This window comes from Sebastes fasciatus, chromosome 10 (genome assembly GCF_043250625.1).
Source record: "Sebastes fasciatus isolate fSebFas1 chromosome 10, fSebFas1.pri, whole genome shotgun sequence".
NCBI classification, from domain to species: Eukaryota; Metazoa; Chordata; class Actinopteri; order Perciformes; family Sebastidae; genus Sebastes; species Sebastes fasciatus.
In genome coordinates, this window is record NC_133804.1 from 17,020,709 (window position 1) to 17,044,463 (window position 23,755).

A 23,755-nucleotide genomic window follows, 5' to 3' on the forward strand; every position below is an offset into this window, starting at 1 on the left:
ATCATCAGTCCTGTGAGTCACTTGTCCTGTGAGTCACTTGTCCTGTGAGTCACTAGTCATATGAGGATAAAGTCAACCACGACCATTTCCTTACCCTAACTAAGTGATTGTGTTGCCTAAACCTAACTTCCTGTGACAGCCGAAGTTTATTTTGAAAGGACACCATACATGTAATGGGCATATATTGACACGCCGTCCCCGGTCCATCCAAAAAGCAACACAAGTGGGATACCCCGTGCGTCGGTCTCCGATGCCGCGGGGCAATGACTATGCGGCGGTATACGAGGTGGGAGTGAGAATGTGTTGATCCTACACACTGCTCCTTTAAAGCGAGAATATGGGATTTCTTTTAAAAAAGACAAAATGTTTCCTTCTACAAAAGTTGACTTCATAAGCAGTAAAACATACCCTTGCTCAGTTTATTACACTAAGGGGGTTTTCTGCTGCAGCCTTATTCAGGTCCACCACTAGCATATGGCACTAATGAACTAATGAATCCTTTTCTTTTAGCTATTGTTCCACTATTTTTCAGCAGTTACCGCAAATTTCCAATTGTGGCCATAATGGCTCAACAAAAAGTAAGTGTAATTTGTGTTTCTGTGTGAGAGACTGGAGCTTGAGATAGTGTCTGTGTATTCTGTGCACTGGTATTGCTGGGCACCGTGTCTTTTATCCCCCTTGGCATGGATTACGATGACTATGACGACGATGATGACGAAAGTCGCTGGCAAGACGATGCTCAGCCCTCATTTGTCCCCTAATTGTCACCTCACATGACAGAGGAGACTTTAGACCAAAGGAAGGGTGATTAATGACTATCACCGCTGTAAATTGATAAGCGTGCGTGACAGTATTATGGTATTATAATGATTGATGGTGTGTCTATTAGCAGCAGCTTAATACTCTTTACAGAGTGTGAAGAAGAGAGAAGAGGATGAAAGAGAAGAGGAGAGGAAAGAGGAGCTAAATGCTGCTGCCAACCTATCTGTCTGGAAGGGCATTATGCCAGCACTAAATATAGCTGCAAGATTAGGAAGACAGAGAGAGAGAGAAAGAGAAAAGGACACAGTGACTCATCCATCACGATACAGAAAAGATGCCTTTATTCCAAAATCTGCTTTTTAAAGCTCTGCGCTCCCAAAAAAATTTCATCATACTGGTGATTAACAATGAAGAAGCAAAAACTCTCTCTTTCACTATATGTTCTTATGCATTTCATGCATTAATTTGACTCCCTATGTGTATTTTCAATTAGTAGCTCACACGTCTGCCTCCCTCGATTCCTCATCCATCTCCCTCGGCACCTCTCAGTCTTTGCACTTGTATCAGGACTTCCTGTATTTTTCCACTTTGCTTTCTCTGCGTTCAGAGCCGTGTTTTTCTAATAACTCCAGCCACGGTGTCCTCCCTGCTTTTGTAGCAGCAGCTGTGTTGAAGCAGGTATACTGGACGCTATCTGGCCTGCAAGTGTGTTTTGTTAGATGGTATCGGCAGCCCTGTGTGTGTGTGTGTGTGTGTGTGTCTGTGTCAGAGAGAGATAAAAGACTGAGAGACATTGAGTTCAATATGTGCAGAGGTGTGTTTTTTAACATCTCTTGTGAACACAAAGAACTTTTTTATTTTATTTTACAAAACAAACAATCGGCGTTATCTGCAACAGAAACGTGGATCCACATGCAGGCCTGGCCAGGTCGGTCTCAGTCCACTGAAGGACATCAACCTTGATAAAAGATTTACTGTTCTTGTTACTGCATGGGAAACAGTAACTGCAAAGTAAACAGGTTTAGCATGTAGTGTGAACATTTTTGGCATGAAAACTATTGGCATGACAGTCTGTTTTGCCAAAGCTTGTTGTACAATGTTCACAATATAAATGTAATAATTAGGAATGTCAAAAACAAGTCAAAAAAATATTTTACATTAATATACTAACACAGTGGTTTTCAAAGTGGGGTCCGGGGACCCTCAGGGGTCCTTGAGGGGGCCCTTAACAAAAAGAAGTTTATTCAAGTGTGCTATTAGTATACTTCTTTTAAACTTAAAATAAGAGAGTATAATTTCAGTTTAATTTGTATGTACTTATCAGAGATATACTTAACAAAAGTATACATAAGTATACTTGTTTCATACTGACAAGTATACAGAAAAGTCTAAGTATACTTTGCTCATAGGCCTACTTGTACTTAATCTTTTGATCGAGATATATTCAAGAAAAGTATTATTAAGTATTCTTGCCTTACAGGCCTACAGAAAGGTATACTTGGCTTGTAGTTGTGCTTACTTTTTGATAGAGTAGCCTATAAAAGTGTGTGAGGGGTCCCCCAGGAAAAAGCGGAATATTTTATTTTCACTATAATTCCATCCATAACTAACACAATGACAGAATGTATGACTATTTTGGTCATGGTTTTAATACACTTTCTGTAATAAAATATCTAAAAGCAAAAATCCTATCAGATAGGGGACCCTGGGACAGAATCATGGGGGTCCGTGGTCTAATTTGTGTCAGTTTAGGGGTGTGAAAGCTTAAAGAGGAGTGTTTCAGAGGCAGAGAATGTGGATTATAGTGAAGTATAAAAGGTGAAGGAGAGTGTAGATGGTGGTGGTGGTGCAGGGCATGGGAGGGGGAGGGTAGAGGGCTTTTTGTGGTTGGGGGTCTAGCAGGTAAATAGGCGAGGGCATAGTTGTGGTCTGGGCGTGCTCGATCCTGTCAGGCGGAGGATGCGGGTACCAGTAGGAGTGAGAGGAGATCAGAGAGCCGACTGGATGTTATCTCTACGTCCATACCATACCTGCAGGTCGACTCACCTGAGCCAGCAGCCAATCACAGCCTCTGTCTGTTCATTCCTCCTCCGCTCCTTCTACCTCAAAGGTTCAGTTCTCCTAAATCGACATAATACATCACTAATGACACATCAGACATCAGCCTGAAGTGACCAATTGATCTTTTTATTCCTTTTAAAGCATACACTGTTCATTGTTCTTCTTTCCTCTGTGATTCTGATGTTTGTGACACCATTAAGCTCCAACATGCTCGTCATTCTCTTGTAATAGAGGACGCTCAAATGTGTCACCCGAGTAGATAAATCCTGATTGGCCAAAATAATGCAAAGCATGCTTTTCAGATCAATGCAATCAGTAAAGAGATCAAAATATTGGAGTGTAATGCATGATTCTATTTTTAGTTAGTAATAATGTATCTTTTTGCAGTATATATTTTTATTCAAATGAGATCACTGTTTTGGCAACTATACAGGAATATGTACTTCTAAAGCACACTGAATTGGCTTTATAATGACTATCAGGCGGGTTATAATTATTATCTGTGATCCAGATTTTAATTAGTAGAGTTTAATTAGTAGCTGGCTTTTGGTAACTGTGTAAGTTGTTGTAGTTTTTTTTTGCAAGTGATAACATTTCTTTTTTTAGGGGTAAACTGCCATTTTCTTTTACAATCTTTTCTCCTGTTTTCTGCTGTATCCTAGGGAACCAGATCTAGTAACTGTCTTTTTTTGCTGTTTGACTTGGATTGATTTATTTTGTTGATGATAATTTAGGTATTTATTTTATTGGTTTGTTGGTAATAGGATGTCCCCTGGACTCCTGTATTCTCTTGTATTCTTCCTGTTTTAAAGGTCCCATGTTGTAAAAAAATTCTTTTATATTATAAAGCAAGTTTAAGTGCTATATAAATACTGTTAAACTATAAAAACGTTCAATATACAGAGAAACACACACAGCCTGTATTCAGAAACTGTGCATTTGAAACAAGCCGTTAGGATTTCTGTCCATTTGTGATGTCACAAATATACAATATTTAGATCATTACACGGTTTTAAACGTAAACATTCTAAATGTGTCCCAGTTTATTTCCTGTTGCATTGTATGTAAATAACATCAGCTGACAGGAAGTACACATAGACCCAAACTGTGCAATTTCCTTGAAATGCACTAAAAACGGAGTGTTTCAGACAGAGGGTAAATACAGGTATATTCAGGCAGACAGTATGAGGATTTTTTTTTTTTTTTTTTAACATTACAGCATGTAAACATGTTCTAGTAGAAACACAAAATACAAGTATGAACCTGAAAATGAGCATAATATGGGCCCTTTAAACTTTATCGTGACCTCTTGTGGTTGTTTTGTGTCTTCCATCTCACAATATGAAATAAACTAAATCATTCATTATACTATGGCAGGGGTCTGCAACCTGCGGCTCCGGAGCCACATGCGGCTCTTTAGCCCCTCTCCAGTGGCTCCCTGTGGGTTTTTAAAAAATTAGTGGAGATGAATAACTGTTTTTTGTTTACATTTTCAATTTTATTTATCATTGTTGTAGGTCTGTGGTACGACGGTACGACAGAGTATTCAATTCAATTTATTTTTATATAGCGTCAAATAACAGAAGTTATCTCGAGACGCTTTGTATTAGGGCCACACTGAGGGGGAAAAAAAATCTGAGATTTTGAGGATAAAGTCATAATATTAGGAGAATAAAGTCATAACATTATAAAGTAGTAATTTCACTTCTCTTAAAGGGACTATTTGTAACTTTGTACGCGCATAAATGTAGCGGGTCGTCACACATGCGCGCTCGCATATGCGCGTTCGCGTGTAGCCGCTGTACCCTCCTCCTCTGCCTGCTCGCCTTCACTCAGACAGCTCAGCTCGCTCCACCTCTAGACGTGAACGCGCGCTAACTCCACACTGCAGAAGAGTTAGTTTAGCTCTGAGAATATCTAGTGAATGTACAGGGGACGTTTGTGCAGAAATAACTGCTGCTGCTCCTCCAGACCAACAGAGGTTTTCCGTGTCTTGTGAAGTGACGGAGCTCTACAGAGATTTACATTGTCTTCTCGTTACCGACCGGGTGCTGGTGTCTCCTCTGCTCTCTCCGGCTGCGGGCGGAGAGAGCAGAGGAGACATGCTGCAGAGCCCCGCTGCCTCAGCCTGCACTTAGGCAGGAAAAGCCAACACTAGGATCAGATCTAAATCATGTTCATGGAGAGACCTTCGTCTGGTCAGCTAACATTACTGCCAAGCAGCTGAAATATAGAGTGATATTGTTGTTTTAGCTGACTTGTGTCGCCTCACTGTTTTGAGTGATGCTCGTTCAGGTATATTGAGAGCGAGCAAGCGCGAACCCGACGCTGACTTTCGTTGATTTCACGGCCACAGGTGTCGCTGTTAACAAGCATTTCTGAAAGTTACAAATAATCCCTTTAAAGTTCTGACTTTATTCTCGTAATATTATGACTTTATTCTGGAAATCTCTGATTTTTTTTCCCTCAATGTGGCCCTAGTATTCCGTAGTTCATTTGCACGTTGGCCATCACTGCATTAGACTTATATACAATATAATTAGACTATAAACTGTGTTACCTTCATCACAATGCTCAAATGTTTTGCGGCTCCAGACAGATTGTTTTAGGTTCTTTTTGCCTGAAATGTCTCTTTTGATAGTAAAGGTTGCTGACCCCTGTACTACGTGGATGAAACTAGGCCATGATAACAGGAGGTGTGTCTCCCCCTGCTGCTGAGCTGCTGCACCTTCAGGCTGTACTCTGTTATCCGAGGTTGAAGTAGACGTGGCAGTGACGTCAATGCCGGAAACGACCCGGATCGGAACTTTAACTCTCCTGGGTTGATGATTAGTTTCAACCAGATAACACCGAGAGGGCTCCGAAATACCATGTAATACCGACTCAAGTAAGTACCAACCGATCCTAACGTGTCTTTTAAAGGATATTAAACCTCACAGGGTTAGTTTAGGTCGAATTTAAACGCAGTAAAGCAGAAAGAGACCGAACGGACAGACCGGCTAGCTCTCTGGAGCTAACGGTAGCATCCTGGAGCTAACAGCTATCTGTGGTGAGCCGGTCAGGCCATGATCAGCTGTGTGTCGTGATGGCAGGCCTTTACTCACAGACAGCTGCTCCACATCATCACTGTTACCTAATGATATGTTTATTCAGCTCACATGTGGCGTTATTTGTGAGTTGTGTTGTTATTTATAGTCTGTTTGTTGTGGTTTAGTCGGTCGCTTGGTGTCCGTGCTACTGGTTCCTAACGTTACCTAACCTCCCTGTGTTTATTTATTTATTTATGTTAACAATGTCTTTATTGTTTTTTTTTTGTTATACAAACATCAGCATTATTATATATATTTATATAATATGTTCAATATAGGATTTACTTTAACAAACATAACATACCCCACACACCTTAACTTTTCCCTTTCCTCACAGGGCCAAAATCAATATACAGCTTCACAGTATCAATCATACAATTAAACAGTTAAATACAATTAAACAGTTAAATGGCACCCCTAACAAAATTCACTGTGTTTATTTTATCATCATCGTTACCTAATGATATGTTTATTCAGCTCACATGTGGCGTTATTTGCGAGTTGTGGTGTTATTTATTGTCTGTTTGTTTTGGTTTAGTCGGTCGTGTTGGTGTCCTAACGTTACCTAACCTCACTGTGTTTATTTATATATATATATATATATATTTTTTAACAATGTCTTTATTTTATTTTTTTTGTTATACAAACATCAGCATTATTATGCAATATATATTCAATACAGGATTTACTTTAACAAACATAACATACAATATACAGCTTCACAGTATCAGTCAAACAATTAAACAGTTAAATGGCACCTCTAACAAAATTCACTGTTTATTTTTATTTATTTTTTCAACAATGTCTTTATTGGGTTTTCTTTGTTATACAAACATCAGCATTATTATGCAATATATATTCAATACAGGATTTACTTTAACAAACATAACATACCCCCACACACCTCTTAACTTTTCCCTTTCTCACAGGGCCAAAATCAATATACAGCTTAACAGTATCAATCATACAATTAAACAGTTAAATGGCACCTCTAACAAAATTCACTGTTTATTTCACATTTCATTTAAATCTGTTACACATTGTTTTGACACGTCTTTTTTCTCCATTACCGCAGACATGCGTGTACATATGTCCATGAAGGATACCCCACCTTGGATGTGAGTTTTGTCTGCACACCGGGAGGTCTTCCTATTAGTCCATCACACACACAGAGAGAGCAGAGGAGGAAAAGGACCCCAGAGAGTCCCAGGTGGTTCCTGCTTTACCGGCGGCAAGATGACGTGCCGTGACCGGACCATCGAGTTCCAGTCAGCCTGTAAATCTCTCCAGGGCAGACCGGTATGTTGACACATCATAGCACAATAATAACGGGATATATTTTAAGTACACTAATGTGTTTTCACTGTAGAATAATTTTGGTTTGGTGACTTTTGGTTTTGGTTTGGTGACTTTTGGTTTTGGTTCCTTGTTTACTTCTCTATGTCTAGTTTTGGTTCCACAGAGGGTAACAATAGTCTAAAATGGGTCAAGTTAAGCACACATTGGTGTTGTTGTCTTGCCTATTTTACTGTAAACCCCCAAACTGGTGACACAATGTGATTTCCAATCTCTTAAATAATGGTAAATGGCAGTCAATCAGCTCTGCCAACATATTAGCAGATATTAGTTATCACAGAGATACTGATGTCTGTGTATATGTTGCAACCCTAACCTTTGCCCCGTAAACTGCAACACACATCAGATATCAAGATGGTTTTAAGACTAACATGAAGATTATTATTTTTATGGATAACTATTTATTATAATATAAATAGACAATTGGTCCCTGATAATGTTGGCTTACAAGTGTTTGGTCAGTTTCACTACAATTTACACTTTTATTAACATTTACAATTATTAGTACAGGAGTAAAAAGTCTTTCTTTCTCTTTCTTTCTCTTTCTTTCTCTTTCTTTCTTTTTCTTTCTCTTTCTTTCTTTCTTTCTTTCTTTCTTTCTTTCTTTCTTTCTTTGTTACCTCAATGAGGAAGGGCAACCACCGCCATTTAAATAATGTGTGTATTATATATATTGATGGCAACCAGCACCCCCAGAAGGTGGTGTCCTAGGTGAGCGTCTATATGGCCTATGCCTTAAAGTGTCAGTAGGCAGTATATGTGTGGCATCATTGTGCCACGATATAGCGACCGTTTTATAAAAATAACTTTTTTTAATCATATGTGTTTCTTGCCTACTTCATCTTTAAGCCAGCCCTGATATGTTGGCTGATATAAAACAAGGAATTACAGTATAGAAATGCCAAAGATACATTTGAGGTAGTCTCAGTTACATAATTTGTCTACCAGAGCACTGACAAGTTTATTTTTCAACTTGAAAATGTTCCTCTCAGTACACATTGCAGTCACAGTTCTTTAAAACACAAATCTAAAGGGGATCCTTATCAAACTTGCTTTTTTATGTTATGTGTTAAAACAGCAGCAATGGCCAATTTATTGTTATCAGGTATGTTTTTAAAACCCTCAAATGTCTCAATAATCCAGTATCAAATAGCCTATAAGAAGTTACCAGTGTGACGTCATAAAAATGTTATTTACTTGGTTTAACGTAAGGAAACGTTTGACCAGGAAATTTGTAATTGTAACTTAATAATTGACTACAATGTTTAGCTGGTCAACAAAATTGGAGTCAATGAATTTCCTGTTACTTGACCAATTCATTACTCCTAAATAAATGTCGAGGCTTTCTGTAGTCACACTTTCACAGTTATGCCTCTTATTTTCTCTTTCAATACTTTTATTTTCAACATAATTAAATTACACAATACAAAGACCTACAACTGAGACAAGACATCCTGAAAACCACAAAACAAAAACACACCCAGATACACACACTCAAAGAAAGAAAAAACACCACAAAAAAATTAAATAAGAATAATATGTGAGCATCAGCAATAGCCACAACCCAGTGAATTTAACAATTGCACATACTCATACTGTTATATTTGTTATAATAGCTTCTTATTTTAATGTATCTTTCCATCTCATACTCTCTACTTTCTACTAGTATTGTCACAATACTGGAATTTCATACTTCAATACAATATCTTGAAAAATATCGATATTCAATACCATTTTTTGATACCATGGTGTAAAAATTGATGGCATAACATTTTAGATTTTTATTAAAAGATAAATAGCATTGTGTGTGTCAACTCTCTGTCAGAGAGAGGAGAGAGCAGAAAGCGCTGCTGGTACCCGTGTATCGCTACCGCAGAAAAGAAGCATTGAAACCGTTTCAATTATTCATTATCGATATGTATTGATACTTGGATATTTTTGACAATACTTCTTTCTACCTCTCCTGGCAGAATGGAGTCCAGCCCAGTAAACCAATTCTCAACGCCCTCAGGCAGCGGAGTGACTTCACAGTTATGGCCAAGTAAGTTCCTCATAGTCTGTTTTCTTATGTGTTTCAACAGCTCATGCATATTTGCCGAATGTCCTTGTTCTTTTATGTTGATTTTGGGCGTTGCATTGTTTATATTCACACATTATTATCCTCCTCTTCCTTATTGCATAAAGATTGAGAAGATTGATGGGATTATTTTTTTAGTGGAGAGGTTCAGGGCATGTTTGTCCTGGCATAGCACAAAGACTGTAAGCGGAGAGACACAGAGATAAGATTGATATAATCATACTACTGGTAAGAATGCAAACTAGCGTATTTTACTGGTCGGTGTACTCCTTCAGTATGTGCATGACAAAGAAAGTTACATTGTTGTTTGTTTCCTTGCAGGAGAATTGGAAAAGACTTGAGCAATACATTTGCCAAACTGGAAAAGCTCACTATTTGTAAGTGTTTCTTTTAATGTAATTTTTGCATAATTTAAATTGTTATTATTGTTCTTCTGTTTTTTGTGTTATATCGTTCAAAGTGCTGATTCTACATACTGTTGTTTTGATGTTTTAGTGGCAAAAAGAAAATCTCTATTTGACGACAAGGCAATCGAGATCGAGGAGCTAACGTACATCATTAAACAAGTGAGTTGAGTTGGTAATATCCCAGGATATGTGGTTTTGCCAACATGTACATTATTTAAGACTAGAGCAGCTATATATATATAATCCTATAATATCTTGTAAAACTAATTTCTACCTCTCCTGTGTTTATGTTTTTAGGACATCAACAGTCTAAACAAACAGATAGCACAGCTGCAGGACCTGGTGAGATCCCGCGGAGCTCCGGGTGGCCGACACATCCAAACCCACTCTAACACTATAGTGGTGTCATTACAGGTACAGTATATTCAATAAGGTCCAATTAATACTGTATTATACTGTATATGTGCATTGAGTTCAAGTCCTCCTTAAATCCTGGTAAAATGTGCTTTTATTGCCAATGTTGTTTTTTTAATATATATTCTTTATTATCAACATTTTTATATTGTTTTCTTGAACCTTTTAGTCAAGTTGTGTTTTTGTTCATGCACAGTAAAATAGAGGAGTATACTTTTTAAAAACATGAATCATTTTTTTTTCTCTCATAGAAATAGTGTTGTCTTCTATATAATAGCATCAGAAAATGTTTTTCACACATTCATGCTTTGTAACAAATGTACACAGCTTAATACACATGATGAGCGGTAAAATCGCTCTGTGCTGGCTGTGCCGTTGTTCTCCTATGGGAAGAACAATGGCACAGAACGTTGCCGCCCAACTAGACGGAAGAGATACCCTTGGCGTGGCGCACCGCCCAAAATTGTCACCGAGCCCTGCGCTCAAAGTTAAAATAATTTCAACTTTGACCTCGGTTGCTGCTGAACTTTCAAAGCGCAGCCAATGAGAACAGCTGCAACTGTTGTTGCTGCCTAGAAACAGTTAATGGCATTTCTTGCACTCTTTTTGGTGACATATTATACCTACGCTGCGCTTTGCCTCTGCAAGGCTCTGCGCCCTACCTCGTGGTGAGCGTAGAGCAAAAGGCAGCTTTAGGGTTCACTGTGTTTAACGTTGCTCTATATTTTTGTTGTCCACAGTCCAAACTGGCTTCAATGTCCAATGACTTCAAATCAGTCCTAGAAGTCAGAACAGAGGTGAGAGGTGTTTGATATACTTTTATCATTCAGTGGCAGAAAATACTAAAAGGTTTTGAATCAGGTTTCCTCTCAGTCGTATTTACCTCCTCCATCATTCCATCATTTCTCTTTTCCTGCAGAACCTGAAGCAGCAGCGCAGCAGGAGAGAGCAGTTCTCCCAGCCCCCTGTCTCGTCTTCTCCTTCGATGACCAACAACTTCAGTAAGTCTGTCCACGTCTCAGCTTCACACACTATGATTTTTGCAAGGGTCTCGCATTAAAGTAATGGCACCAACGGGTAAACACACAGCATGCTGTTGTAGCTTCATGAGGGTGTGTTCACTCTATACTGGTTGTTTGTGGGAAAAGTTTTGCCCCAGCTACATTTTGTGATGACTAAACCTAAAAATAATCTCTTGTTGCACAGACGAGGGTGAAAGGTAACCGTTTCATACTAACTGGTGGAACCTTAACATGCACAACAAATTATATCCTGGTCATCTGAATTCCTCCCAACTTTATAAATCAATTGTTCCCTAAAACATTGCCTGCCCGTCATCTGTTCCAACTTGAAAATTTTACTGGCAGTTTCAAAAAGTGTAATAGAGTGAACACACCTTTTACTGAGTAATTGTTTTGGCTTTGAGGCAATGTTCAACATGTCTGGCTCCAGCTCAGGTTGTCATTTCTGCTAAACAAACAGCTAAACGTTTTCCTCTAGGGAGCTTAGATGCTTTCTGTGGGGGCATTTACACCGCCAGTAAAATGTTTATGAACAGCCTATATTTCAGCATTTTTGGTAAATTCTCAAACATTTTGCTCACTGTTGATATCCTACAATAAATTATAGGTAGCAAATTGATATGTAGATTCAAATTTGTAATATTTTATTGGAAATAACCAATATCTAATTGAAAATGAGTTCGAGTATTATCGCTGTAATTCGGCCCCTGTAGCAGATTATGTATGACTGTCTAGGCTTAACTGGTTGACCTGTCCAGTGCGCCTTTTAATAATGTCCAAATTATACTATTATGATCAAAATGCTTGCCAGAAATGGGGACTTGAAACACTTGATTTGTTCATTTGAAAAGTTCTTACATACCTGTTGGTGTATATTTCCTAATTGTAGGTTATTTACAAAGAGCAAATTGGTTGAAATTTAACCACAAATGCCGTAGATGTGCAGAAAGATTTTGACTGGCGTAGTGTACTTTTCGAACAGCTGTTGTGATGGGGAACTGCTCGAAGTCCTTGTGAATGATTATTACTGTATTTGGTCATCTATAATGCAAAGATTAAAAAATATTTTAGGGAGCCGCAAAAAAGGGGCCCAGGAGCCGCATGCAGCTCGCGAGCCGCGACACGGTTACCAGGGCAATACAACCTCAAATTTAAAAGGTATTTCCCTGGAACGTTTGACTCTCCCAGCGGGTATAACTAGCTATTGTATGTGCCCGCTGTTCTTTCTGTTTTCCCCCTCTACCATTGAGGATCTCTGTCTGATCTCTTTGAACATGTGTGTGTCTGTCTCCCCTCAGAGAGCTCGGTCCTGATGCAGGATGAGTCCAGGAGTATGGGGGATGTAGCCATCAATATGGACTCTCAGACCAATCCCTTACAACTCCAGCTTATTGATGAGCAGGTAGACTGTCGGTGTAAATTTGTCAAAGTCAGGCAGATGGAGAGGAATGTGTCTGTCTCATTTGCTAGCACAAAAACTGGGAAAATATCAGTTATTATTCACTTTAAAAGTGGTCGATGCGCATTGTTGTTGTTTTTGTGTCACTACAAGAAGAACATTTATCTACCGTAAATTTGTAGAAATATTGGACTACATTCTACTCAAATAGGTGAACTGTGCTTTTATGTGCTCTGATGTGGCCCTTTTTTAAAATCTTGCTGGCTGTGCTGTTACAGGACTCGTACATCCAGAGCCGTTCAGATACCATGCAGAACATTGAGAGCACCATTGTGGAGCTGGGCTCTATATTCCAGCAGCTGGCACACATGGTCAAGGAGCAAGAGGAGACCATCCAGAGGTAAGATGGAGAAAGAAATGGAGGGAGGGTCGAGAAAAGAGAAATCTCAGGAACAAAGGAAGTGATGAGCTGGGAATAGTTTGATGTTTTGGGAAATATGCTAGTTCACGTGTTGAAAGTAAGATGAGACGATTGATGCCACTCTCCTTCGTAAATATGAAGCTCAAGCCAGGTTAGTTTAGATTAGAACAAAGACAGGGAAACGGCTAACCTGGCCCTTCTCAAGGCTAAAAGAAATCAGTCTACCAGCATTTCTAAAAGGCGTCTGCGGCTCGGGGTAGAGAGGGTCGTCCTTTAATCACAAGGTTGGCGGTTCGATCCCCGGCTCCTACTGTCTGCATGTCGAAGTGACCTTGAGCGGGACACTGAACCCCAAGATGCTCACTGGTCGCTTCACAGCAGCCCACTGCTCCTCAATGCTTAGGATGGCTTAAATACAGAGGTCAGATTTCATGTATGTGATGTTTTCAAGTTTGTTTATTACCATAATATGCAAAACAATTACAATGAAGCAGTCGTTGGGAATGAAAATCTTGGATCTCAGGTTCCCTTCAACAAGGCTCATTAAATATTTATATAAAAAAAGAAAATCGCACAAGATTAAAGTAGAGTTTAAAAAAAAAAAAAATTGAAAAGCTCATTAATGAACACGTCATTTATTTTTTGTTTAATACGCTGGCTGTAGCTTCATATTTACCATACAGACATGACAGTGGACTGCAAATGGAATGGTAAACGGACTGCATATATATAGCTTTTCTAGTCTTATGCTGTGTTCACACTACGAGCAACAAAAGCAACAAATTGGCAAGCGTGGCCAGCTACATTGTCGCAGTTGAAGTGTAGCTCAAACACTCGTTGGCGTAGTTATGTCGTTAAATCGCATGGGGAACTGGTTAACGTCATTTCTTTTTCGATGGAACAAAACGGGGTGAAACAAAAACATATGATTGGTTCACTTCACCGTGTCATTGGAGAGCTGAAAAGGGTTGAGACCAGCTCAACTTTATTTGTATTGCGTCACGCAGAGACAAGTGTCATGTGTTTGTAGCTTCAAGTCACCTGCTTCCTTTGAAAGTGGCTTGTAGCCTGTTCCTGAGTCGCTCGTAGTGTGAACACAGCATTTGCGAGCTCTCAAAGCGCTCTACAGCGCGAGCCAGCATTCACCCATTCACACACCCATTCATACAGTGTTGGCAAAGGCTACATAACAAGGTGCCACCTGCTCATCAGGAGCAATAAACATTCACATGCACACTCAAAGGAGCAATTTGGGTTTCATTTTCTTGCTCTAGGGCAAGGACACTTCAACATGTAGACTGCAGGGGTCAGGGATTGAACCACCAACCCTCTTATTAGTTGACGACCTGAGCCACAGCCACATTGATCTTCTCGTCTAACTTTCAGCAAGCTTGCAAACTACCAGTTTTCATAAAATGTTAAACTATTTTTTTAATAAAAAATAGGAATTAGGAAACTGAGTAAAGAAGGGAAATGCTGCTAGAATTTGGGTGGTGACTGTCTTAAATGATTTCATGTAGAATTGGGTGCTTGTGATCAATTCACATTAATATCTTTCACTAAAATATAGAAACATTGGATCACATATATATAACTTGCCTCCAGAAGTGACTGATGTGAAAGAAAATGGATTATGGGTAACATAATTAGCATTGGTTTTAAAAGTGAACTTGCCTCTCTCACAGGATCGACGCTAACGTGGAGGACACCCAGCTGAACGTGGAGGCCGCCCACACAGAGATCCTCAAATACTTCCAGTCAGTCTCTTCCAACCGCTGGCTGATGATCAAGATCTTTCTCGTCCTCGTCGTCTTCTTCATCATCTTTGTCGTCTTCTTTGCTTAAAGAAAAGAGGTGCGATTGAAAGGAGGGGAAGTGAAACTAAAGCTGGACTGAGACGACGATGTCCAGACGACGTATTTGAAGGACAGACTTCGCTATCAAACGGACACTTTGATGGAGGCTTGGGAGCCGCTCAGATTAATAAAGACTTCTCCATTAATACAAACTTTCCGGTTATTCCCAAGCCACAGACTCTTGATCTTAACTCGACGATTCAGTGAAGAATGAAGATGTCGAACTCTGTCCAAATGAGAGAATAAATTATCTAAAATCCCCACTTTGTATAGAGAGAGAGAGAGAGAGAGGCAAGAAGCTGCTCGGTATTGACCAATTATTCATAAACATTTAATCAAAATGGCTATAATTTAATGGTTTGATTCTGCAAACTGTCTTTTAATTTTGATTTTCTTGTTTACCCCATGTTATCCATTATCATTATTATTATTATTATTATTTCAAAGCCAAACAACAGGACTGGAGTTTATCCTCGGATCATTTTGCTTCTTAGTTTACTAACTTTTTATTGAAGAGCATGACTGTGCCCCTTGTTCATCAACAATTCTTCATTTAATGCTATTTTTTTATTCTGTTATGCTTTCAAACTTTGTTTGCCAAATGGGGACTCGTAGAACTGTGACACAATATGAAGACACTTACTGCGGTCCAGCATTTCGTGTTCTGTAGGCACAAGAAGTTACAGACAGCTGAAGCGACTTTTGCTGGTGTTCTTCAGATACAGGCTGTACGAGATGTTGATGATAAGTTAGGTAACAACACTGTTTTAAATGAAACGGTTTGGTTGTTAGCCATTAGGCAGGTTGTATGATTTAAAAAGTGTAGACCTCGAACACGAAGAGAGACTTCAGCACATGAGTGAAGTATCTGAAGGATCCATGTTTGACATCAGTACTTATGAAGGGGTTAGACTGGTTGTGAAAGCCCACTAATGAAGTGACTCCATCAGCCAGATTCCCTGGAAGTGTCTGGTTGAACGCCGCTGTTGTAGTTGCTTCCCCTCTTAACGTCTCAGATGTTATTTAAATGACCACAGCTTTTTAAAAAGAAAGAAAACATTCTTCCTATTTTTTTTTCCGGTCTGTTCTTTTTTTAGCCAAATGCCTTGACTTCAGTGTATAAAGTGCAAATAGTGATAATGATGTATTGATAAGAAAGTGCATATTAATAAAATGATAATGGGGTGCTGGCATTGATGGCTGAGATTTCCTTGGGATAAGAGGATTAGTCAGCAGTGATATAATTAGCCATGCTGGGAGGCTAAGATTAGATAAGGTGCTAAGCTTTGTGTGACATATTCAACATATTTACACCAGATATTGTATTTATATTTATTTACAGGCCCCAGACATATTTACATATTCATATTTTGCCTTCTCAACCACAATAATGTGATAAAGGTCCATGTATCTTTTGTAGAAAAGCTTCTACTAGATTTAAAAAATGTACATTTAACAGATATAAATGAGCAAAAATCACAGTCTCAAATGTTACACAACTGTATCTAAACTAAAAAACACAACTTTGTGGGGAAAACTATATTTTAACTGCATAGAAGTAAAGAGAACAATGTATATTTATTTCCCCAAATACATATTTACAATAAAAAAAGATTTCCTGCATGATGGGTGCACTATGAGAGCACCGGCTAACCGAGCAGGTGATCAAACTGTGACTGCTGAATATACAGATGAGTGGCCTCAAAACTGAACTTCCCCTGTCTACTGCAGAAAACAGCTGTCCTGTCTGTTGCATAACATGTCTTTAAAGGGACAGTTCATGTTCACAGTATATGATTCATCAGGAGCTGTTCGTTTTATGGATACCCGAAGCATGTGAAGGCTAGCAATGCAAACGATTTTACTCAACCAAACCCCATGCAGCATATTTTAGTTTTTAGCCATGCTAGTGGCGTGGCTCTATGTCTATGTATATATCACAAAAACTAAAGGATGGATTGCCATGACATTTTGTACAGACATTCATGGTCCCCAGACGATGTATCCTAATGACTTTAGTGATCCTCTCACATTTCCTGCAGTGACATTTGTGGTTTTGAGCAAGATTACTTGATAAATATTGGATGGCTTTCCATGAAATCTTGTGCACACATTGATGTTCCCCTCAGGATGAATTGTAATCACTTCCATCCGACATTTCATTTAACGCCGTCATCGGGTAAAACATTTAATTTGTCCAATAATTTGATTTATGATATGACTAAATACCTGCAAAACTAATAACAATCTCATCAGCCTCAGCTGTACTCTGTGTTTGGTGCTAATTAGCAAATGTTAGCACACGCTAAACTACGATGGTGAACATTATACCAGCTAAACATCATCATGCTGATGTTTGCATTTAGCTCAAATCACCACTGTGCCTAAGTACAGCCTCACAGAGCCTCTAGCATGGCTGTAGACTCTTGTTTTAACAGGTTTGTAGCCTACCTGTCAGCACAATTAAATGCAAACCACATGTTTCAGAATCGTAAAAACAAAACAACAATGTTTTTGGGATGAACTAAAGACTTCAAGTTAGCAATTAGACGGGTTTCCTGGGTTTTCTATACTCCTTTTGAAACGAGAAAGTTGTGGACTTTTTTCAAATCAATTCTGTCCCCTTTTTTACTCAATGCTACCTTTTCTCCTTCCTCAATATTCCCCATATTTACAGTATGCTGACCCATCTCTCATCTTCTCCCCCTATCTGAACTCCTCTCCAGGTCCTCTCCCTTCTACCGTCCTCTGCATTGTCTCTCCCCTGAATCTCTCACCCATGGGCGCTCTGCTCTAAAGGGCCGATCTCCGGCATGCTCATGCTCCTCCCCTTCCTCGCCCTGGCCTTGATGGCCTCCTCCTCCCCTTCTCCGTCCTCCTCCTCCTCGTCGGACCAATCCACCTGCTGCTCCAGATTCCCCCTGGAGCCTCTCATGCTGCCGGCCCTCAAGAACTGACCCGCGCGGAACTTGCTGCGGAAAGTGACGAAAGAGAGGCTCTTGCTGCGCTGCTGCTTCTCGAAGACGCTGTCCTGCGTCTGCGAGTCTTCGCTCCCGATCAACTCGTCCATGCAATCGCGTATCACTGAGCGAAACAGCCGGGGAACCTCTTGAACATCAGGCTCCATCTGCGACACCACCCTCCTGAACCTGCAGTGGGAGCAATAACTGTGATTATCAGGAACAGCCTGCAATAATTTATACTTTACAGTCAAGACACAACACAAGCAAAAAAAAGAAGGCAGATGTGGCCGCAAGGGTGGAGGTGCCACCGCCACCAAGTGGGCTGTGCAGACTTTTTAAAGGGGAGTACAATCCTTAGCTACGCCCCTGGTAGGACACGAACCCTGATTACACTGGTGCTGCATGGTGGATAACATAAAACCAGTACAATGTTGTTGAATAATAGAAAATGAAACAGTGAACTAAGTGATTCTCCAACGAATTCTTTTCATTTGTAATGCAAAAGCAGCGAAACAACAAGTGTTTGAGCACAGTTTAAGATCTCTGGTTGTTATCATGTCATGCATGTCGTCTCTTAGAGAATGAACGGGGATCTGAGAGTATGCTGCTGATGTTTGCACACTTGTATTTAATTTTATTATACTCATATTGCTTATATTTTTATATCTATATTAGTCATGATTCTGCACTTTTTATCGCTGATATTTATTACCAATCTTTTATCTTATGCATGGCTTATTTATTCCTTGTATGTATGTGTGCAGTCTTTTTTTAATACAATGCACCATTTGAGGGCAAACGCAATTTCGCTCTGCTTGCATAATGACAATAAAGTTCTTGAATCTTATCAGCTTACTTTCCAAGTTATAGTTAAGGGTGTTACGGGGATTAGACTGAAACACTGCAGCTCTCTCTTCCAGCCTGTATTTGAAGCTCTTTGTCCCTTACTGTATTTGTCTATGTCTCTCTCTCTTATGGTCTCTGTGGCATCTCTTATTTCTGCATGTCTCCTACTCTACGTCTCGCTCTCTGTTTGGCTCAGAATTTGAAATTTCTCTCTTCTTTTCTGACTGTTTGTTTCTTCTATGTCTCTCTCACCTGACGATCACAGGACCACACTGTGCAGGAGGGACCTTGGCACAGATGTCCTGCAGCTCCAGCAGGTCGTTTGGGGTCAGCTCGTAGGGCTGCGGGGTCGGGGCCGTGGCCAGCCAGCTGTAGTCGGCTGTGGAGGAGGAGCTGCGACGGCGGCGGCGACCCTCTGTCGCCCGCTCCAAGCGGATACGTTCAGTGCGCTTCACCATGGCCCCCAGTTCTAACATCAAAGTGTTGGTCACCAACTCCTCAGAGGAACGCTGACCGGGCACTTTGGGCTCGAGGGAGAAAACAGCAGACCAGGGAAACATCTGGGACAGAATTGGAGAATAAGGACAATTGAACATAAGAACAAAGAACTTTAAATATCACCTCAGCAGAGAGGATTTCTTTACATTTTGGAGATGATATCAGATGTAGTGAGTTAATCATAGTTACTGTAAACGTTTAGAGAATGTAGGCTTCCATAATCATACAGGAACCTCAGAAACACTGCCTTCATGAAGGATACATTTTATCAGTGTGTTCAAGTAAAACATGACTCATAATAATGTGAATAGCAACCAACTGATAAGGCTGATCAATACAAACCATAAGACAAATGTTATCACTTGTTATTCACTTGCTCTACATGCTCTCATAGAAGTTTAATTCTTGTCTTACCGTCATGAAATTGTGTTTTCAAAACGCTGCAGTGTGTTGTCAGACAGAAATCCACCTGTTGTCTGGTAAAGCCTCTGTTAGCAGCCAGATAAAGAGCAGGCCTCCATGGGCTTGTTGACATTCAAAAAGGATAAAACTCCTCAGACTCCAGCTGGTGGCACACAGCTACCCGACTGCCTTGCTACCTTCGGCAGTCCTTGGCAGACAGGGTGTGTACTTTTGTGAGGAGCCCGTGGACTGTGTGTGTGAGTTTGGGATTGAGAATAAATGTAATCCTGTATTAATAAAGATCGAGTGACGAGAGGAGCTTACCTCACATGAGCATACGCCTGGCCGAGTAGTGTGTGTGACTGACAATTTAGGTGGGGTGTTTATGGGATTGTTGGCTTTCTTTTAATTAAATTTGAACCACTTTTCTTTTGATTGTGTTTCCCAATTTTAAAACTATAAACTGTGACTGTAAAGAAGGTTTCAGCTCATAATACACAAGCAGGCTGGACACCGCCTTGCTCAAAGGCACTTTAAACCACTTCCACGGTGTCTGACAGAGATACTCCCTGGTTTCAAACTGTTATGCTATTGCCACTACACCCATCACAATCCTTGAAAATAACACAGTGTACGTCTGAAAATGGTCTCCCAGTTCGCAGACAATAATCCTTCAACTACACCTGTAATTACCAGACAGTTATGGCCAAGATTACATAACTACTACCCAAGTAATCGTCTCTCTTTCTCACACATATAAACTCTCTTGCTTGGGGTGTATCTAAGGTAGCTGCTGCCTAGTTCCTGGGTTTCTGCACCACTCAGCACTGAGCCACCAAATCCCAGATTACATTCAAATCCAGAGCCTACCTGGAAGAATGAGGGACTATAATGACTATTATAATCTAATTACAGTTGCCTACAGTGGATGCTGTTACTGCTGTAACTAAACAGGAGCTGTAAGTGATCAACCAGTGATTGATTGAATGTGTTTGATGAGTAAAAATACTAAAATTTCTGCACAACTGTAGCTACAATCATCAGGGATAAAACATGGTAAAGGTCTAACGGATTATTTCTATTGTGGTCCTGCAACATCCAACAAACAACGCAGTGCAAAACCACAACACCAGTCAAACACATATACAGAGTTGCTAATCTTACACACCATCTTTTAAAGGCCACTTTGACAGTATATAAATTTTTTGTACTACCTAATGTTGAATAGCTGTTAGGGACTTTTATCAGAGAAACTAAGAGCCATAAATACACTGGAACCATTTTGTTTAACAATTTCACATGTTGGTTTTCACTGTTTTATCAACATTGAACTTCCTAAAGTGGTCAGATTCGACATGTGTGAGTGGATGAAGTTTTAAAATTACTCTGATTTATTTATTTATTATTATTATTATTATTATTATTATTATTATTATTATTATTGTAACTTTCTTCATACCATAAGGTGGCGCCGTGGTCAAAGTGACCTGGAACCAGAGTTTCAGCAAGAATATGTCAAATTGACCTGTCTAAGAATGTGGTTTTACTGGATAAAATATATAATCCCTAAGTGAACCTTAGAAATGATTGACCCACTAGATACATATTGGCGCAAGTCACTTTCTAGATGTGTTACACTGCATTCCTTTTACACATGGATAGCTTCTGTCTGTCAAAGGTGAATGGATGATTTGTATAGCCAAATGCTTAAATTTGAAACAGCTTTACTGAGAGACTGTAAGACTAAAGTTTTATCTTTATGATACATTAGTAAAGCACAATAATCTGGAAAAATCATTCATATATACATTCAAAAGACAAGAGGACCCTGCGCGACTCCACACTCAATAGTTTTAAGTTCAGATAATGTCCTGTTTACAACAACCACTTTGCCCTATAGATTTTTTTTGTATGTTATATGCTGCTTTTACATGGCTATATGTGTAGGAATTTGTTCGGGCCTCCATTTTCTGGGGTCATCAACATGTACCTTTCAGGTGTGATGGGTAATTTGTTCCTCGGCCAGTCACTGTGATCTAGCTGTACTGTCTGCTCATATCCTAATTGCAATGGTAATTAAAAACATATTAGTTACAGTAAATGAATCACCTTTGCCAACCCATTCTCCACAATGAGCTACCTCATCAATATGTAGCTTATGTGTGAGGGTGTGTATCTATACAGTATGATTTACATAGTTTCTGAGTGTGTGTCCGATCAAGACAAACTTGAGGCGTTCTCCAGACACACGCTCTCACTTCAGCGCCACCCAGACACAGCACAGACTGTCTAAAGGAGCTTAATACTAATGGATGAAAAATAGATTAATAAATGTCAAGAATTCATCCATTGTTTATGTGGTGAGACCAGTGAAGCGTGAGGAGTAATGCTAATGGTGCTCCAGAACCATTTGTTTGAATAATATTGTGTTTCAAGTTAAAAAAAAAAAATTTATACAGTATCTATAAGATCATACACCACATTCCTATTGCTAAAAGTGTTTCTGTCATTAGCACATCAAATTTTGTTTATTATGCCCCTAAATTCTCAATGGGACTCAAACCTAGTCAAAATCAGTTTAAGAATGATAAAGATATGTCAGCTGAGCACTGGTTGCACTAGGTGTTTAAAACTTACTTTGTCTTAATGTGTGCAAATCTCAAATTTCTGTGTGAAACTTATCTTTAAATGTGTAACCTGGTAGTTGAAAAACAACTATTGCTGGAAAACATGGACAGATTAACCCCAGGGAAAATTAGATGCTGTGTCCCTATTAAGCCCCATTTCCTTCCACTCTCTGTACATAATAGACATTTTTCACAGCTGACATTTCGACATGTCATTGTAGGAAAAGCGCATTTGTATTCAATAGCATGAATGATAGCTGCATTCCACTTAGGTGAGGCCCTGGTATTGTTGTGCAGGTTGGCTAACTGGAAAAGCTTACTGGGACACTTAATGGAACTGAGCCGTTGTTATTGATTTCAACACCTGTGCTTTTTCCTACTATGACAAGTCAAAATGACTGCTGTGAAAAGGCCCTCACCAAAAATAAGTTTATTCAAGTGTGCTATTAGTATTCTTCTTCTAAACTTAAAATAAGAGAGTATAATTTCAGTTTACTTTTTATGTCATAAAAATGGCTCATACTAACAAGTATACAGAAAAGCTAAGTTTACTTGACTTATACTGACAAGTATACAGAAAAGTCTAAGTATACTTGGTTTATACAGACAAGTATACAGAAAAGTCTATGTATACTTGGCTTATACTGACAAGTATACAGAAAAGTCTAAGTATACTTGGCTCATACAGACAAGTATACAGAAAAGTCTATGTATACTTGGCTTATACTGACAAGTATACAGAGAAGTCTAAGTATACTTGGCTCATACTGACAAGTATACAGAAAAGTCTAAGTAAACTTGGCTTATAGGCCTACTGAAAAGTATACTTGGCTTGTTGTTGTGCTTACCTTTTGATAGAGTAGCCTATTAAAGTGTGTGAGTGTCCAGTACTTCTATTCTGAAGCATTGTTATAAGTTTGATGTGGGTTGATATGATTAACACAATATGTTTGCACAGTATCAGAAATAATAAAGGAAGTCTTGAAATTAGATTTTCACACACCCCAACCAAGAGGCCTTCAATTTCTGGTAATAAAGGACTTTATGTCAGTTCGTAAGGGACAATAAAGGTTGCATTTCAAGACTACAGCCAATATGGCGAGGCTCTGTGTTGTGACTGTGTAGTTATCTGAAAATATAAAGAGCCCCTTTTTATTTTCTATTAACTTATTTGTTTATTTAATTTATTATTACTTCCTCATTTTTCTATTAATATTGTTTGTTTTTTTGTTTTGTTTTTCCTTTCACTACTTATGTTCTTTGTATTTGCTTGTAAAAAAAAAAAAAAAATGTGTGGTGGAAGTAGTGTCGCTAGAGGTCATCAGAGGTTCACAGCTTCGTCCACGGCTGCGTTCACGGGTCGTGTCTAGAAGTTAACCAGCAAATTGCGAAAAACTCTCGCGAGACTTGCTCCCCGACGACCTATCCTAACCTTAACTATTCGAGGTCTGTGCCCTAAACTTAACTATTAGAGGTAAATATCAAACCTTAACCATTCCAGATCAAAATCTAACCTTAACTTTTCCACATCAACGCCTAACCATAACAATCTCGC

At 39.3% G+C, this 23,755-nt stretch overlaps 2 protein-coding genes across 3 annotated transcripts; one reads left to right on the top strand and one right to left on the bottom strand.

The window, feature by feature from the left end:
• The first annotated feature begins 5,554 nt into the window (after positions 1-5,554).
• stx5a (syntaxin 5A) lies at positions 5,555-16,057 on the top strand. 2 transcript variants are annotated; one of them, XM_074648628.1, is made up of 12 exons: positions 5,555-5,710; positions 6,988-7,211; positions 9,239-9,309; positions 9,667-9,722; positions 9,841-9,911; positions 10,050-10,166; positions 10,907-10,963; positions 11,086-11,167; positions 12,260-12,346; positions 12,487-12,590; positions 12,866-12,987; positions 14,694-16,057. In XM_074648628.1, the coding sequence occupies exons 2-12, from the start codon at positions 7,149-7,151 to the stop codon at positions 14,851-14,853; spliced, it is 990 nt and encodes a 329-aa protein (XP_074504729.1). In that variant the 5' UTR covers positions 5,555-5,710; positions 6,988-7,148; the 3' UTR covers positions 14,854-16,057. The 2 variants fall into 2 exon arrangements, with proteins under 2 accessions (XP_074504729.1, XP_074504730.1); XM_074648629.1 differs by lacking the exon at positions 12,260-12,346.
• A 1,207-nt stretch (positions 16,058-17,264) lies between these two features.
• On the bottom strand, positions 17,265-21,866 carry LOC141775349 (protein RD3). The gene is made up of 3 exons (XM_074648635.1): positions 19,586-21,866; positions 18,926-19,233; positions 17,265-18,013 (listed from the first exon to the last, which is right to left on the bottom strand). The coding sequence occupies exons 1-3, from the start codon at positions 19,589-19,591 to the stop codon at positions 17,638-17,640; spliced, it is 690 nt and encodes a 229-aa protein (XP_074504736.1). The 5' UTR covers positions 19,592-21,866; the 3' UTR covers positions 17,265-17,637.
• Positions 21,867-23,755: the final 1,889 nt, after the last annotated feature.

What these genes read in the sequence shown, in the direction of transcription:
- stx5a (XM_074648628.1), top strand. Translation starts at nt 7,149, where the DNA reads ATGACGTGCCGTGACCGGACCATCGAGTTCCAGTCAGCCTGTAAATCT. An exon ending in AATCTCTCCAGGGCAGACCG is followed by an intron (nt 7,212 to 9,238) that starts GTATGTTGACAC and finishes CTCTCCTGGCAG; the next exon opens with AATGGAGTCCAGCCCAGTAA. An exon ending in GACTTCACAGTTATGGCCAA is followed by an intron (nt 9,310 to 9,666) that starts GTAAGTTCCTCA and finishes GTTTCCTTGCAG; the next exon opens with GAGAATTGGAAAAGACTTGA.
- LOC141775349 (XM_074648635.1), bottom strand. An exon ending in TGTGGTCCTGTGATCGTCAG is followed by an intron (nt 18,014 to 18,925) that starts GTGAGAGAGACA and finishes CTCCCACTGCAG; the next exon opens with GTTCAGGAGGGTGGTGTCGC.